This window comes from Microtus ochrogaster, chromosome 1 (assembly GCF_000317375.1).
Source record: "Microtus ochrogaster isolate Prairie Vole_2 chromosome 1, MicOch1.0, whole genome shotgun sequence".
NCBI lineage: Eukaryota > Metazoa > Chordata > Mammalia > Rodentia > Cricetidae > Microtus > Microtus ochrogaster.
Genome location: NC_022009.1, coordinates 10315939 through 10332483, shown reverse-complemented (window position 1 = coordinate 10332483; position 16545 = coordinate 10315939). Strand labels below are relative to the sequence as shown.

The 16545-nt window shown below is 39.4% G+C and overlaps 1 protein-coding gene across 2 annotated transcripts in view; it reads left to right on the top strand.

Annotated features, from left to right (window-relative positions):
- Arid4a (AT-rich interaction domain 4A) overlaps positions 1-16545 on the top strand; it is a 66658-nt gene that overhangs the window by 19284 nt on the left and 30829 nt on the right. For both annotated transcript variants that reach the window (XR_003376952.1, XM_005343189.3), the window contains exons 6-11: positions 1453-1532; positions 1616-1710; positions 5472-5604; positions 8617-8696; positions 9500-9576; positions 10764-10933. Coding sequence is in view for 1 of the 2 variants with exons in the window: in XM_005343189.3 (XP_005343246.1) it covers positions 1453-1532; positions 1616-1710; positions 5472-5604; positions 8617-8696; positions 9500-9576; positions 10764-10933 (635 nt within the window). In the remaining variant the exon portion in view is untranslated. The remainder of the gene's footprint in view (positions 1-1452; positions 1533-1615; positions 1711-5471; positions 5605-8616; positions 8697-9499; positions 9577-10763; positions 10934-16545) is intronic.

The window sequence follows — 16545 nt, the reverse complement described above, 5'->3', positions numbered from 1 at the left end:
GTGTGTGTGTGTGTGTGTGTGTGTGTGTGTGTGTGTGTGTGTGTGTGGACCGGGTTTCACTGTGTAACTCTGGTTGTCCTGAATCTTCCTAAGGAGATCAAGCTGACTTCAAATTCACAGAAATCAATCAGCCTGCCTCTGCCTCCTGAGTGCTGGGATTAAAGGTGTGCGCCACCATCTGGCTTGATTTTATTCTTTAAAATAATGTCTTGTATATTGACACAAATACATGCAGAATTATATTGTTTGGTTTGTGACACCAGGGATTGGAATTTTTCAAAGATGAGTGGTTCATTTGTTATACTTGATAATGCTGCATACATCACCCTCACTCATAGCCCCTTACACATTGGGGACCAAACTCAGGGTCTTGTACCTACTGCATAAGCAGTGTACCCTGAGCTGAGGGAAAGCCTGTATATTGTAATTTTGACACACATATTTTAGACAATAATGCACAATGAATAAATAACAAAAGGTTTAATTTCCTTTTTAATTACTTGTGTCCTTTTCTAGTAAAAGAAAAAAACATGTATTATGGAAAGGGCAGCCAGGGCTTCTAGTATATGAAGTCATTGGGAAAATAAGTAGGAATAACACAATCTATCAACATTATCAGAAGTCAGACACAGAGGAAGAGCATAGAGGATCTCTGAGAGTTTGAGGCCAGCCTGGTCTACATAGTGAGTTTCAGGACAGCTGGGGCTATGTAGAGAACCGTTGTCTCAAGAAACCTGGCAAAGAAAAAAGAAAAGAAGGAGAAGGAGAAGGAGAAGAAGAAGAAGAAATCAGACATTTAGGGACAGTAGAGGTATTCCATCAATAATAATAGTTACAGAAATATACATAATGCTTTGTTTTTTTAGAGAGACCTGGTTTCATTGAGCCTAGGGTTGAAGGCAATCTTCAATTTGTGCTTTGACTGGGTCAAGATAAGAGGGTGGCTCTACAGCGCAGACATACTTAAGCAGTTGGCTTAGAGGGGCAGCCATTTAACCTGTGTTTGTTTGACACCTATAAAATGACACCCGTGGTATGTTCATTTTGGAAGGTTTTGAAAAATAGCTAAGAAATAATAAGTATTAAACTCTGAAATAGCAGTAATGTCATTGTTTACATCTAAATTTTTATTCTCATTAAATTGATATGTAGTGGTATTTTATTTGTATCTTAATAAATAACACTTACCTGAAGACCAGAATGCAAAACAGCCACACTGGTCAGCCAAGGCCTGCCCCTGGTAGTGCACGCCTTCAATCCCAGCACTAGGGAGGAATATAAGGTGGGAAGAGACTCTCTTTCAGTCTGAAGATTTCATAGAAGAGCTCTCTAGTGGCTTGGCTGCTTTGCTTTTCTGATCTTCAGGTTGAACCCTAATATTTGTCTCTGGGTTTTTGTTATTTGTGCTACATTGATGCCCATGAATTCTCAGACATCTTCTGCTTGTTGCAGTGTTTGATGACGGGGATGAGAGAACGCTGCGCCGCACCTCACTTTGCCTGAAAGGGGAGAGACACTTTGCTGAGAGTGAGGTAGGTGGTAGGGGTTGGTGTGGGAACTGCAGTGACTGAGGGGGATTTGAGGTGTGAATTGAACTCCTTTGTCTCTTTTGCAGACGCTTGACCAGCTTCCTTTAACAAATCCAGAGCACTTTGGAACACCAGTTATTGCAAAGAAGGCAAACAGAGGGAGGAGGTCGTCACTTCCTATGTGAGTTTTTTTGTATTTGCTTAATAATCCACGGTGCTCACATCTTCCCCAGCTGACTTTCCCAGAATGTCTGCCTTCTGCTGGGTATCATTTTGATAGAATGTTGTAAGGGGGACCTTTTGCCCTCAGCAGACGTTTTTAGTTACTCCCTTTACTTTGCCTAGACATTATCAAAACTCCATTTCCAAAAGATGATTTTAGTTTGCTTTAACGTCGTTATTAATTGGTATGATTTACCTTTACTGAGTAATTATTTGTAGTTTATCTTTTTATTTAAAAACAGTTTTGAACTTAAAAATAATAATACAAAGGATTTCTGTATGTTCTTTGTCTAGTTATGCAGTTTTTAATAGTTTTGGCCTTTTGCCTTATCTTTCCATCTCTTTGTTATATTTTAATTAGTTTTCAGTTTTATAATTTTCATGGCCCTGGCTGTCCTGGCACTTACTTTGAGACCAGGCTGGCCTTGAACTTACAAAGATCCTCCTGCCTCTGGCTCCCAAATGCTGGGTTAAGGGCATGTGCCACCACTGCCCAGCCAGTCTTAGAATTTTATTTTCTTGAGCAATGTGAAAGGAAGCAGAGAACATGACAATCCTTTGCCTTTAAGGAAAATACTAATATCATATTCAGAAAATTCAATTTCACGGATGTGAAATGTTTTAACTCACAGCCAAACTCAGTATTATCTTGCCTCCTGGTCTAAAGTACTGAGCCTCCAGGCCTGCACTACTGGCTGACAAAGTTTACCTGGTGGAAATTCTTACCTTCTGCTGTCAGCATTTCAGGGTCCATCTGTCATCCTAGATGACTTTCGAGCATCCTTTCAGGGTCCAAACCAGGTCAAGTTCATGAGCTGTGTTTCCTTGATTTGCCTTGTGAACTCCCTTTAATCTGGAAACATTCGTTAGATTTTTGTTTGGTTTTCATGATGCTGCCATTTAAGTGCACAGGCAAGTTGTTTTGTAGACTGATCTTCAATGCAGATTTTTCAGGTACTTTTATTTATAGATTAAGATTATACATATTATACATTTTTGACATTAAGTGATATGTGTCCTTCTGCGTGTAAATACATCCTTGATACATACTATCAGTTTGTCCTGTAGTTGGTGTCATTACCTTTGATCACCTAGTTAATGTGGTTCCTGCCTAATTTCTGACCTTAGAGTTCTTTGGTTACCTTTTCTCCCTGGATAATTAAATAATCTGCGTGGAGCTACTTTGCCAGTAGATATGCTGTTCTTTCTCAAAATACCCTTTCATCAGTGGTTTTAGCACCCATTGGGCTCCTTTGGCATATCAGTACTGTTATAATAACAAAATGATGATTTTGTAATTTTTCAATCCTGCTTCACTTTTTAGTTAAATTTAGTTATCATTTTCCTTGGACCCAGCAGGGTGGCTCAGGGGTGATAGTCAGTTACCAGCCTACCAGCCCTGACTATCTGAGTTTGATCCCCGAATTTCATATGATGGAAGAAAAGAATCAACTCATGCAAGGCGTCCTTTGACCTCCATGTAGATGCTATGGTGCACGCACACACATACATACACAAACACACACACTGAATGATTAAATGTAAAAAATTCTTTAAAGAAAAATTTCCTTATCAGTATATATTCATGGATTATAATTTTACTTAATGGGTTATAATTCATTTTTTTCTAATTTTTATTTTGATGCGCAAGTTTTCCACATTCAGCCAGTGGGCCCCTCTCCAGGCTGGTGTCTGTGTGCTTTTGATACATTTCTCCATTTCTTGACCCCATGGCCACTTCCTAATACTACACAGTGTCAAATGTTCATGATCTTTTTTCCCAGCATCAAACCTTGATATTGAACATTTCTCTGGGGACCTTTGTTCCTATTGATGGGATAGAAGAAACCAGGATCCAGATATTGCTTGTATGCATATATAACAAAGATGTTAAAAAGGCAAAGTCAAACATACAAGTGGCAAACGAAAAAGTAACAAAAGACCTTTGAGGCCCCTAAATGAAAATCTCAGTTTAGCCACTTAGTAGCTATGTCTCTTTATTACAGTAACTATGTTTACATTATTAGTTCTATTCCTCACACACACAAACAAATCCTACAGGATCCTATAGCTGAGGACAATGAGATTCATAATATCTTGTCAGTTTGGGAGAAATGATATAGTGTTATACATTTTTTAGTTTGTAGCAAGTGCTCAGCATATGATAGTGATTTAGCAAATCATTAATGCTTTGTGTTATTTTTATTCCTCAGATAGTACTGTAGTCTTTAATAATTATAATTTTTAATCAGTAAAAATTTTTAATGTGTAAGCTGATATTTTAGTGTAGGACACTCAAAAGCAAGTTGAGGCATCAACTAAAAATGAGGAAAATTTGTCACTACAGAAAGTAGAGAGAAGCGTGTGGTGATTCCTAGACTACAGATTGATATGGGAGAGTCCTTTGTTTTGTGTTGATTTCATTGGTTAAATAAAGAAACTGCCTTGGCCCTTTAATAGGACAGAAAATTAGGTAGGGGGAGTAAACAGAACAGGATGCTGGGAAGAAGGCAGTGAGGCCAGTCACCATAGCTCTGCTCTCCGAGATGGAAGCAGGCTAGTATCCTTCCCAGTAAGCCACGACCTTGTGGTGCTACACACATTAATAGAAAAGGGTTAAGCAAGATGTGAGAGTTAGCCAGTAAGAGGCTAGAGCTTATGGGCCAGGCAGTATTTAAAAGAATATAATTTGTGTGTTATTATTTCCGGGGCTAAGCTAGCCGTGTGGGATCCGGGCGGGTACATAGCCTGCCGCACCATACTACAACGGATCAGTGGGAGAAGAAATGAAAATACAAAAGATAACAGAGCAAGTACCTCCAGGGCTTTAATAGTTAATAGCGCTGTGTAGCGTAGTGGATGACAAATGTCAGTGTACACTCATCAAGGTTTGAAATGAGAATGTGTACTCATTTTTCTTTAAAAAGTATAGACTTCAGGGGCTGGAGAGATGGCTCAGCGGTTAAGAGCATTGCCTGCTCTTCCAAAGGTCCTGAGTTCATTTCCCAGCAACCACATGGTGGCTCACAACCATCTGTAATGGGGTCTGGTGCCCTCTTCTGGCCTGCAGACATACACACAGACAGAATATTGTATACATAATAAATAAATAAAATATTTAAAAAAAAGTATAGACTTCAGACTGATGCATGTTATGACACTTAAGAGTAAATAGTTATCCCAGATAAATTATCTGACTAGATCCCACATTTGGTTTTTCTGGGCTATTTTCATAACCTACTAGAAAATCAAACTTTCATTTTTTAGCCTCTGGCATTACAAAACAGGAAAAAAAACCCTTGTTTTTACAAGGTACGTGTGGTAATCAGGGAGTTGGTGGTGCACACCTTTAATCCCAGCACTCAGGAGGCAGAGGCAGGTGGATCTTTGAGTTCGAGGCCAGCCCAGTCTACAGAGCAAGTTCTAGGACAGCCAGGGATGGATATACAGAGACACCCGTCTTTTAAAAAAAAAAAAAAAGTGCATTAGTGATGTAATAGGCTTCTCTGTCCTGGCATAGGATCCTGAGTCCTATGTCAGTAACGTGAACTCGGGAGTTACTAAGGTGGCTCCATGACTTGGGTGAGGCCAGAGTGCCCATCTTCTCAGGCCCGGTAGGAATGGAGAGGCAGCCTTGGCAGCCAGGCCAGACACTTAGCACTCTGATTGGACCAATCATGGTTTACGCCGTCATAACAATCAGGTTGTTCTGGCCCTTAGCACTGAAGACGAAAAGGAAGAAGAAAGCAGTGAAGAGGAGGATGAGGATGAGCGGCGTCTCAGTGATGGCTTACTGGGAAAGGTGGTGCGTGTGACCACTGCAGCGGAGAGGCCGGAGTGGTACCCTGCTTTGGTAAGTGAAGTGTCATTGCAAAGTCAGTCAGCTCTATTTCTTGTTGAAAATGAATTTGTCAAGGTTTTTTGAAATATATTGGAAATATTACTAATTTAATGAAGATGTTATTATGTGTTTAAAAATTAAAAGTCAGGCCATTGTCTTTAATTATCCATTCTCTGTTATCATTTATTGACGTCTTTAAGGGTTTTTTTTCCTCCGATGTCCCATTACTTTTTTACAACTTCAGTGCTTTTAGGTTGATCCCTTAATTCTTTTGTTTTGTTTGTCTCACTCTAGTTTAAGCTGGCCAGTAGCTTACTGTGTAGGCCCGGCTGGCCTTGAATTCACATCAGTCCTCCTGTTGCAGTCTCTTAAACTGTAGGATTATGGGGAGAGCCACCATGTCTAGCACCTTAATTCTTTACTGCATTCAAGCTAATTATCTAGATATGAGTTTTTAGGAGAAATCATTGAAAAGTGACCACCTCACAACGGTTCCCTTCTCAGCCATCTTTACTCAGATGTGGTTCTGTGCAGCTGCAATCTCAGCATCTCAGCAGTTAGAAACAGGAGGCTTGCTTCAGCCAGGAGGTGGAGGCTAACCTGACATGTCGTAGAGCTTGTCAGACTGGCGGTGGTGCCCCACACCTCTAATCCCAGCACTCGGGAGACAGAGGCAGGCGGATCCCTGTGAGTTCAAGGCCGGTCTGCTCTACAGAGCTAGTTCTAGGATAGCCAGGGCTACACAAAGAAACCCTGTCTCCAAAAAAAACAAAGAACAACAAAAAAGGAGTTCTATAGTAATTTTTTTAGTACTGGCACATAAACTAGAATAAGGGCATAATAGACAGGAAAGATGCACTTAGATTTTTTAGACATGCCAGTCCTTGCATACACAGGAAGAATGAGGACAGATGAGCAATCGAGGACATTTTGTGAGGGAAGACTGCTTGGTGGTATGTCTTTCACCGAGAGTCCTCTGTGACTGACTGTTCGCAAGAGTAGGGGAGAATAGAATGCAAGGATAGTTGATCCTTGAGGCAGAAGGGTCTTTACATGGTCATCTGAATATAGGAGATAATTCTGCCGATAGCTTTGGCATAGAATGCCATTTGCACTGCACATTTGGGAATGTTCACAAGACAGTTTGTTTGCTCCATTATTAGAAAGACTGGAAGTGACAGGAGTCAGTATGGAGGCCATTAGTTCACAGGTGATGGAATATGCCAGATTTCCGTTGCAGCTCCTGCATTCATGCCTGCCAGCTGCGCTGCTCACACCTGCAGTCTGTGCCCTGAGTGAAGATGGGGTTGGCATAGGGATCAGTCAGTCTCGCTAGGTGGTAAATTGGAGGCCAACCTGTGCTACAGGAACCCTAGCTTACGAAAATAAAGAATAGCCCACATATCCGTAAATGCTCTTGTTTTGGATACAAAGTCAAGTCTTGGGCTGGTGAGATCCTCCCACAGGTAAAGGTGCTGCTCGTGCCAAGCCTATAGCCTGGTCTTGATCCCAGGACCCATATGGGGGAAGGAAAATAGGATGAAGTACTACCCTCACGAGTGCTGGATACATGTGTGCCCTCCCACACAAATACATAAGTGTAGTCATTTTTATTTAGGTTAGAATTTTTAAAGCAATAGTATTTTAATTTATATTTCATTATTTATTTTATATTACCTAATGACTATGTTAAGTTTCTAGAAAGCCAATATGTTAAAAATAATAAAATACTTTTATAATTTATTAATAATGAGATCTATTAGCAATTAAGCTATTTCTTGTAAAATATAATTCACTTGACATTAACTTTTAATTTTTAAATTGTGTTTCTTTGTATATGGGGTGTTTTGCCTGCATGTATGTCTGTGTATCACAGGGTGGTTGTCACCTGTGGAGGCCAGAATTCAAGTTACAGACAATTGAGAGCCACGTGTGGGCATTTGAAACAGAACCTGAGCCATCTGGGTCCTCTCAGCTGCTGAGCTGTCTCTTCAGTCCCCTTGCCCCTTAAGTTATCTTTAAAATTACTTAAATTATTTTAAAAGTACTTAAAATTCTTAGACCTGGTAAGATGGCTCAATAGGTAAAGATGCTTGCCACTAACTCTGACAACCTGAGTTGAATCCCTTAAAGACTCACGTGGTGAAAGAGAGAACCATGTCTTTTTTTCATATATACTTTATTGTTTTTAATTGAGCTATACGTTTTTCCTCATCCCCTTCTTTTCTCCCCTCTCCCCTTCCACCCTCCTTCCTGCCCCCCCCCCCCCCACTCCCCTGATTTACTAAGGAGATCTTGTCTTTTTCTCCGTCCTGGGCAGATCTATGTATGTCTCTCTTAGGGTCTTTGCTGTCTAGGTTCTCTGAGGTTGTGGACTGTAGGCTGGTTATTCTTTGCTTTATGTCTAAAAGCCACTTATGAGTGAGTACATGTGATATTTGTTTTTCTGGGTCTGGGTGACCTCACTCAGATTCTTTTTTCTAGTTCCATTGATTAACTCGCAAATTTCAAGACATCATTATTTTTTATTGCTGAATAGTACTCCATTGTGCAAATGTACCATATTTTCCTTAACCATTCTTCAGTTCAGGACATCTAGGTTGTCTCCAGGTTCTGGCTATTGCAAATGTCCTTGTAGTATGAGTGTGCATTCTTTGGGTATATGCCCAAGAGCGGTATTACTGGGTCTTGAGGTAGACTGATTCCTAACTTTGTGAGAAATCGCCATACTGATTTTTAAGAGAACCACGTCTTACAAGTTGTCCTTTAACCTGTATGAGTGCCATGGCTTACTTGAGCTCTCCCCACCCTGCACACAGACAAATAGGCATAATAAAAAGCTTACACAGATTCTTGGCTAGGGCTATAACTCAGTGGTTGAGTGCTTCCCTAGCATATAAAAGGCCTTGGGTTTAATTACTTAGAGCTCTGAAAAATATTTTTTTAGTTAGCAAGCAAGCAAACAAAAATTTTTTTTTCTTCTCTGAGTAAGAGGAGTCAGTAGATTCTGAATTTCTATTCCAGGTCATCTCTCCCAGCTGCAATGATGATGTCACAGTGAAAAAGGACCAGTGTTTAGTTCGATCATTTATTGATTCTAAATTGTGAGTAATGAAACACCTGGTGTGATTCATGCGGATGGGACAGAGTGATGGGCACCCACCATAACACGAGTCCCTTGAGAGGGGGTTGAGAAGTTGTTCCTTACTGTGTTCAAAGTTAGGGTGCTTTTAGCTGATAAACATATAAAAATTCAATATGTGTGAACAGTTTTAAAAGACATTTATTTGTAAATAAGGTGTATATAGTTTTTTAATTGAAAAATTTTGGATTTTTATCATGTGTTATTTCATATTATGAATTATGAAACTTAACAGTCATTAGTAGAATAATTACTTTTACTCTTTATTTTGAAAAACAGATTTTTAGAAACTTTCTACTAATTTCACATTTTTCTTTAGAGAATAGTAAAATTAAGTATATATATATTTGTTATTCTCTTTGAAAAATATACCATAATATACATAACAGTCAAAATATTTTAACAAATTAACAAAAATTAGGGAACACTGAGCAAAATATGTGTTATCTGTAAGTATTGAAATGACTATGTTTGTAGAAACTCTTGTCTATAGGAAGGTTGTATAATTGGAAACATTGAATTTCTCAAATAAGAGTACTTTAAGTACATGAAATTTAAAAATACTAGCTTTGTCTGTATTACTTCCAATACGTTCTTAAGGAGCAGGTCATTCATGGCCTGCAACTTCTAAAACACTATAGGATAAAATAATTTTGATTTTTTTTTGAGGTCTAATGAATGTGTTAATGTGTACTGTTCAAATGATTTTTGTTTGTTTGTTTTTTATTTAATAAGTAGTTGTCCCCATTTTGTTCTTTTTAATAGTTACTCCATAGCAAGAAAGGACATTAAGGAACTAGACATTCTCAATCTGCCGGAATCTGAGCTCTGTGCTAAACCAGGTAAAAGAAAGCTGAGTCAGTATGTCAGTGTGACATGACTGTCTGGAAAATAACACATGGAACAATCCTGACCAGTCTATGACGAGAGTAACTGTTTGGAATCCCGTGTCCAGCCTGTAGTCTATAGGCTGCATGTGGCTGGTAAAATATAATGAGTTGTTTTGCTTTTCCTTTCCCTTGTTGCTTGGTTGCATGGTTCCTGAGTATGAACCTCACAGATAATGTGTTGGACACACTCCTAAAGGCATTTTTATTAATGTCTCCATAAAATACTTGGTTTGTAAACTTTACAAATTTAACTTTGCGTGTTTGGTCATTAATATTTCTTCTTCCTCCTCCTCCACCTCCTCCTCTTCTTCCTTCCTCCTCCTTCTGTTTTTGAGTCAGGATTTCTCTGTGTATCCTTGGCTGTCCTAGAACTCACTCTGTAGACCAGGCTGGCCTTGAACTCACAGAAAGCCACCTGCCTCTGCTTCCCAAGTACTAGAATTCGGGGTGTGTGTCACCACTGCCTGGCAATATTTTTTCTTTTTGAAGGGTACAGGATAAAGTGTCTCTACATAGCTCTGGTCCTGGAACTCACTCTGTAGACCAGAGGCCTTGAACTCACAGAGATCCATCTGCCTCTGCTCCTGAGGGCTGGGACTAGAGTCCTGCGCTTCCACACCTGCTGACCATCAGCATCTAATAGTGGGGCTGGAGGGATGGCGCGGCGGTTAAGAGCACTTTCTGCTCTTGCAGAGGTCCCAGGTTTGGTTCTCATCACCCACAGGGCAGTTCACAACCATCTGCAAACAGTTCCAGGGGATTTAATGCGTCTGGTGGACTCGTGTGCTCATAAATCTGGTAGATCGCTTGTGCACATAAAATAAATATAAATCTTTTTTTCTAAAAGGCTACTTCTAATCTGCCAGGCGTAGTTTTACTTGGGAGGTGGAGGCCTATGGATCACAGGTTCAAAGCTAGATTGGGCTACATGGTGACATAGTGAGACCCTGTCTCACAATAAACAAACTTTGTTGTAAATCTACATGCTCTTCTACTCATGAAGTACTCACATGTCCTCCGCCACTTTATGAATGATGACTGGTTTGGGACTGAGCTCTCTAGCCTGGAAAGACATGCATCTCCCTTAAGTCCATGTTCTTCGTTCAGTGACAACAGCTGGAGTCCATGTTTCCTTTCAGGGCTGCAGAGAGCAAGTATCTTCTTAAAAGCTAGAATCGTTCCTGATAATTGGAAAATGGACATAAGTGAGATTCTTGAGTCATCCAGCAGTGATGATGAGGAAGACTGCCCAGCTGAGGAGAACGAAGAGGAGAAGGAAAAAGAAGCCAAGAAGGAGGAAGAAGAACTGGTAGGTCCAACTCCAGGCAACATGGCAACGTTTTGTTTGTTTGTTTTTGTTTTCTAGTGAAAATAATATCTCCATGTGTTTGTTCTCTGTCTAGATTTTATATATATATTGTCTGAAACGTTTCTTTCTTAATTTGATTGAGGAGGTGTCACTGTTTGGTTCATTGTGTAGTGTAGAACTCAGTACCAGTTTTCAGTGTGAAGTTATCAGAAAGTACTTTGCTGAGATAATCAGTAAGATTTTGTGGGGGAGGGGTTGGGTGTTTCTGTCAGTGTGTGAAGTAATTGTCATCCTGCTTTCAGGGTGCCATTAGAGTCAGAAAGTTATTGTCCTCAGCTGTACAGCTAAACTGTGAAACTGAGGGATTTGAACCCAGGTCTTGCTTCTCCTAACTTGGAAACCTTCTAGGGGTAAATATCTTAATTCCTTCCAAAGAAAGATTCATCTGGCATCTTGACAAATCACAGAAAAGATTGAGATTATATTTTTATTAGGAGTGGTTTTCTTTGTGATATTGCAGTGTTCCCAGTGTGGTTACAGGAATCATCTGTGGAGTTGCCATGGCTGCTCACGTGGTGTTTGTCTGTTTATTCTTCAGTGTTTTGTTAAGTGGGGTAAATTTTCTAGTGTAATTTTGGTTGTTGAGAGGCAAAACAAAGAGCATGAGTTTATTGAAAAAGAAGATCTATTTGAGCATGAAAATGTCAGGCCTGAAACTATGGACTGCTTTTGTGTTTAAACACACAAATGTGAGCTTCTGGAATGCCAGGACTAGATTCGCGTGTGAGGAAGAGTGCACGCTAGTTCTTTCCTTTGACCTCCCCTGCAGCATTTGGCTTTTTACACTCTGAAATCAGAATGGCGGTTCATACTTCCAGGCTGCCTACAGAGTTGCCATAGTAACGTGCTGTTGGTTTTAAGTGAGCATGCTCAGAAAGACAGGAAGGTTTAGCAGAGGCTTGGCAGGTTGCCAATGGAGGTTTGCCAGCCGCTTTGAAATGGGCTGTCTTTCTTTTCCTTTCATGTAATGTCTGATTTCTGTGTGGAAGAGAATGTAAGTAGTTGCTGTATAACCCGTGGATGCTATGCCCTAAGAGGGACAGCAGGTATTTGCCAGTCAGACTGGCATATCCAGACCCTGCACTGACTAAGTAGAAGGGGAAGCTAACCATTTTGCATTTGAAAGGAAATGCAGCACATAGGTAAGATTTTTTTAAAAAAATATTTAGTTATTGTTTTGATTGTCAAAAATGGAATTAACTAAATTTTTGGGTGTTGATTATATGACTGATATGTAGAGCTTATAGCCAAGTGTAATTGTTTCTTGTAAAAAAGACAGGAGGAATCTATTTTTAGAGGATTAAAGGGTATTTTCTTCAAACATAAGACAGCGTTTTGAATGACAGTGATGAGACAGTGTGGTAAAATTCAGGAGTTAATAATTGAATATTATATGTGATATCTGTATTTTATCTGTATTTAGTTTTAGGTTGTGTGTTTCAGGGTAAATAGGCCACAGTTTCAGGGTGTGAACTGTTAACAGTCTGTGGTTTAGGTTCTGGATTTTTATTTAACATCAATTAGAATCTTATATTGCCAAATGCTGAAAAAGGGTTAGTCTCTTTATTTTTGCTAGTTCTTTTAGTTGGTGTCCCTTCCAGAAGGCATTTTACCCACCCTTCAAAAAATAACCTGAAATTTTAAACAAAGAGGCTAAAAAGAGCTTTGAAAGAAGTTGCAGAGGGCGCCTATAAAATAGTAAATAGTGCTCATGTTACAGTGATTAATTTCAGAATAATGTAATGTTTCATTTAAGCTGTGAGTGATAAATATTAGTAAAAATGAGTAGAGCAGAAGCTATTGCAGGTAATAGTAAAGAAAAATTAACAGACAAGGACACTTAGAAAATGATATCTTTTTACAATATGTTTCTTGTGAACTTGCTAAAATTTAATGATCATGGTTGCTTTGTTCCTATTAAAAAATAACAGCAAAAATCACAAAATGTAGGCTTGAGTTATACAGTTTATTTTAAATTATTTTTCAGATGCTCATTTTTCATAGCATTTGCTTTATTGATATGTACTTGTTGTGAGCTAGTTTTCTGGCTACCTTAGTGGGTTTTCTTGAGGAAGATTTAGGTTGTTTTAGGAAAAAATATCAGCTGCATTTTCCTTGCTCTTGGATTTGAGATTTAGTTGCTGAATCATTCTAACTTGTCTTGAACAACAATTTTAAAACGTTTAATATGCTGGTCAACCAAGAAATGCTTTAAACTATACATAGCAAAGGGAGAAATATGAGCATGGTACATGGTGACTAGTCCGGTAAGCCAGGGCCTACCTGGCTTAGTCATTATGGGCCTTTCCCACACCAGTGAGGCTAAGTTCTTGTCTTACATTACAGATCATAATTCCTCCCAAGATGTATTGATAGTGTACTTCTTAGGACCACTGAATGCTGCTTTACAAGAGTCTTAAAGATCCCTTGTACCATCCTGTGAGCCGTTAAACAGCACTGTATGTTGTCATCAGTGCAGGCTAGCAGGCAGGCGTATGCAGCAGATCACACAAGTGTTAGCTGTTTCTGCAGTGCGAACGAGCAGTAGCCTCTGTAGCCATCGTGCTCCGGGTATTTCAACACAGTGGGAGCAGGAAGATTGGAGATTCTACAGTTTTATTGTGGAGCAGTAGCTTTTTTATTTAATATTTGATTTTCTACTCATATGCTACTTCAAGACTGAAGTGTAAGCAGTATGCCTCCTACTGTGCTGGGGCGAGGACCTGACAGAGGATAGTTCCTGTCTGTATTCCTAACTACAACATAGAGATAATTATTTTGGGAAAAGCCTAGAGGTTATTTTTGTGGGTGTTATTTAAATGTCTTTGTTAAGAAAACTTTTTCAAGAAAATTTTATATTAGAAAAGACATTACTAAATTTTTTTGAACTAGGAAATTTATTTGGAAGTCCATATGAATATAATAATGCTAGCAGTTATTCATTTCTCTTGACTTGGAATTATACTGGATAAATGTAGGGAGTTTTCTAAGGGTGAAAAGTTAGAAGATTAATTATCAAGAGGAATTTAACTATTTTTAGCTTAAATCATCATGGCTTTATAAGTCAGCTTTGTGTACCAGATTTCATGTTTAGCAATGAAAATTAAAATTAGTGAAGTTTTTATAGGAACTGCTTCTCTTTTAGTCTAATGATTGATATACTCATTTCTCTGATCTTGAATTTCCTAGGAATTGCCATCACATTTGCTACCCAAGATGATCTTCCACTATTGTAGAAGTCATAAGTGTTTGAGGTTTTTATTTCTGAGAAATATGAATGTTAAATTTTTAGTATTTAAATGTCACCTGTGTCAATCTATGACCATGTAGATTAAAGGCATTTGTTGATGATTATTCAAAATCACTTTGTATATAGTTCCACAGGAAATACCTGAAAACTCAGGAAACTGTCAGTAAAAGCTAAAGGTTTTTAAATGTAGTATAAATAATTATAGCTATATCAAATAACTCCAATAAAACTAAGCATTAAGTATATCTGGAACAACAGCCTTCAATAGATAACTTAGATAACTTACATTCAAACATAACAACTTGCTTAAATTTAGACTACTAAACAAGGAAATAAAAATGTCCTAACTGGACTGGAGATGGCTCAGGGGTCAGAGAACAGCAGATCCTGCAGAAGGACCTCAGTTTGGTGCTCAGCACCTACTTGGCAGTTTACAGCCATCTGTAATTCCAGCTCCAGGGCATCCAGTGCCATCTGCTGGCCTTCTCAGGTAGTTCCTGCATGTCGTTCACTGGCATACATGCAGGCAAAACACTCAGATGCATAAAAAGAAAAATCTTGCCGGGCGGTGGTGGCGCACGCCTGTAATCCCAGCACTTGGGAGGCAGAGGCAGGCGGATCTCTGTGAGTTCGAGGCCAGCCTGGTCTACCAAGGGAGTTCCAGGACAGGCTCCAAAGCTACAGAGAAACCCTGTCTCGAAAAACCAAAAAAAAAAAAAAAAAAAATTTTTTTTAAAAGTCCTAATGAATTTTGAAAAAAATCTTTACTGTTTTAACTTAAAATGTGAAGCACACTAAATTCACCCAATAAGACTAATGAGATTTGTACATTTGTTCACACAAATACAGCTAGCTGCATTTCCAAAATGATTAGTGTGTATGGTGTTCTATCTGCATGTATGGTCTGTGCACCACTTTCGAGCCTGGTGCCTATGGAGACCAGAAGAGGGTGTCAGATCCTCTGGAACTGGCGTTACGGATGGCTGTGAACCACTATGTGGGTGCTGAGAATCAGGATTCTCTGGAAGAGTTGCCAGTGCTCTTTAACAGTGGAGCCATCTCTGCAGCCCTCTAATACAGCTACATTTTCTGTTTTTAAAACACTTTCTTTGTAATCATACTTTATACCTGTGGTCATATAAGAGGTTTGAATGATATAAAAAAAACTTGATTATAGCACCTATATTACATCTTGATGGTGACAATGTATGTACCATTTCAAATGGAAAATAAGTTCCTCGGTTTAGTTAACTGTGGTAATTTAAGAGTTACATGATTATTTTAAGGAGGTTGTTGTTAGGTTGTAAAGCAGTGTCTTACTGGAAATATAAAACACATCCTTTGGGCTCCTGGACGTGCTCTACGTGTGTGTAACAGTGAGGGATGGTATGCCTGTAAATTTAGGATCAGGCGTTCTTGGGTCCCTGGCTATTATTGGTCAGTTCAGTGCCTATAGTCAGGTCATCTTCTTTGAACGTCACCTTGTCTTCACTCTGGCTTTGGAAAGAAACCTCTAAGTTTCAAATGGGAGCAGACTAAGCCCTATAAACTTCACGAGAGTAGTTTTAGACCCTCCAGTATGCCTGCTCAGGCACAATCGACACTGTGCGTCCTCTGAGAGCCACGTCCCTGAGGTTCTGCTCTGGATCAGGAAGTCTTGCCCTAGCAACTCCAGCTTTTCCTTGTTGAGTCCAGTTTGCACGCCCTGGTCCCAGCGTTCCCTCCACTGCTGGCTGTGCTTGCCTCTGGCCAGGCTGCTCAGTTACGTGCACTGTCCCTGACTTCTCATTCTCTCTCTGTAGTATGTCTTGTCCTGTCATCATGACCAGAACAACTTCGCTGACGGTCAAGCAGAAGTGTGTCTTATCTCATCTTACTCCTTAGTAGCATTCAGATCTCAGCAGGTGATGTTTGTTTTCTGGTTTACCTCCCAACCAAATGATAGAATAGCTTTGAATCTATATGTAATCTCAGTTGTCTCAGCTACGCGCATTTATACTAAACTGTGCGTGTAAATTTCTTTTTATTTATCAGTATTCAAACTCAGTATGCTCACGGCCTCACTTACCTTCCCTTGTCCTCCCCTGGCCATTCCTAATTTATTTTAGTAGATGCACCATACCTGCTGTCTAAGCTGAACACACGGAGTACACAAAAGGCATCTTGATTCTTTCCTTAGTCCTCCCTGCCAACTCCATTCAGATACACAAACCTTTTGTCTTGTACCAACCTGAATAGCTCTTTAATTTGCCCACTTCTTTCAGTAACTACTCTGCCTACCAAAGTCCAGGCAGTCACTGTC